General features: G+C 43.5%; 1 protein-coding gene across 1 annotated transcript; it reads left to right on the top strand.

Moving 5' to 3' along the window:
• The first annotated feature begins 256 nt into the window (after positions 1–256).
• LOC130833841 (glycine cleavage system H protein, mitochondrial-like) lies at positions 257–778 on the top strand. Its single transcript, XM_057703909.1, has one exon. It carries the CDS (start codon positions 257–259, stop codon positions 776–778), a length of 522 nt encoding a protein of 173 aa, XP_057559892.1.
• The last annotated feature ends 368 nt before the right edge of the window (positions 779–1146 follow it).

The following is a 1146-nucleotide window of genomic DNA, read 5'->3' as shown; positions in this document are numbered from 1 at the left end:
ATTCTTCGAAAGGTATAACCTTCCAAGGCTGAATCAGGAAGAAACAGAAAATATGAACAGACCAATCACAAGTAATGAAATTGAATCTGTGATTAAAAATCTTCCAACAGAGGCCCCACCCCTCCCGGGGCCCTGCCCCCATGCCCCAGCCCAGTCATCTCGCTCTGGCTCGCTCTGGCCCGGGGCCGCCCCCACACATCCCCGCCAGCTGGGGTGCTCTCGGTGCTTCACAGAGACCCTCCGCATCCCTGCGAACATGGTACTGCGAGTGGCACAAAGCGTGCAGGCTGCGGGGTACAGCCTACGCGCCATCTCTGCACCCAACACACCCTGCCCACCATGGCCCTGGGGACTGCAGGCCAGCACCATCCGGGCGCTGCGCACCGGCCCTGCTCTGCTCTCAGTGTGTAAATTCACAGAAAAACATGAATGGGTAACAACAGAAAACGGTGTTGAAACAGTGGGAATCAGCAATTTTGCACAGGAAGCTTTGGGAGATGTTGTTTACTGTAGTCTGCCTGAAGTTGGGACAAAATTGAACAAACAAGAGGAATTTGGTGCTTTGGAAAGTATGAAAGCTGCTAGTGAACTCTATTCTCCTCTATCAGGAGAAGTAACTGAAATTAATGAAGTTCTAGCAGAAAATCCAGGACTTGTCAACAAATCTTGTTATGCAGATGGTTGGCTGATCAAGATGACACTCAGTAACCCTTCAGAACTAGATGAACTAATGAGGGAAGAAGCACATGAGAAATACATAAAATCTATTGAGGAGTGAAAATGGAACTGCTAAGTAAACTAGTTTGAAACAACTTAATCTAGCATAGTTGTCTTAAATTAGTGCTGGATAGATTTTTAAAAAGCAACTTTTAGCAAAAGAAACTACTTGCAACAATGTTTCCTAAAGAAAATAACCCCTTAAATTCCTAATGATTTGAGATAAACACTATGCATCTTTTTCACAGCAACCTATGATTTTTAGGCTAGGCTCCAGTTATAATATTCAGAATTCCTGAGATTATCTGTGGTAAAACTAGTTATAAAAATTATGTAATTTAAGAATAACAGTGTTATCTTAAGCCTTATATATAATATTGTAACTTGCTTACAGCCATCCCTGGATTTGGGTCAAAATACTCAGTGATC

The sequence above is a fragment of the Hippopotamus amphibius genome, chromosome 12 (assembly GCF_030028045.1).
Source record: "Hippopotamus amphibius kiboko isolate mHipAmp2 chromosome 12, mHipAmp2.hap2, whole genome shotgun sequence".
Lineage (NCBI taxonomy): Eukaryota > Metazoa > Chordata > Mammalia > Artiodactyla > Hippopotamidae > Hippopotamus > Hippopotamus amphibius.
Note: the sequence above shows the minus strand (reverse complement) of the source record. Positions and strands in the feature narration are given on the sequence as shown.

Excerpts from the sequence above, each read along its gene's own strand:
- LOC130833841 (XM_057703909.1), top strand. The coding sequence starts at position 257 with ATGGTACTGCGAGTGGCACAAAGCGTGCAGGCTGCGGGGTACAGCCTA.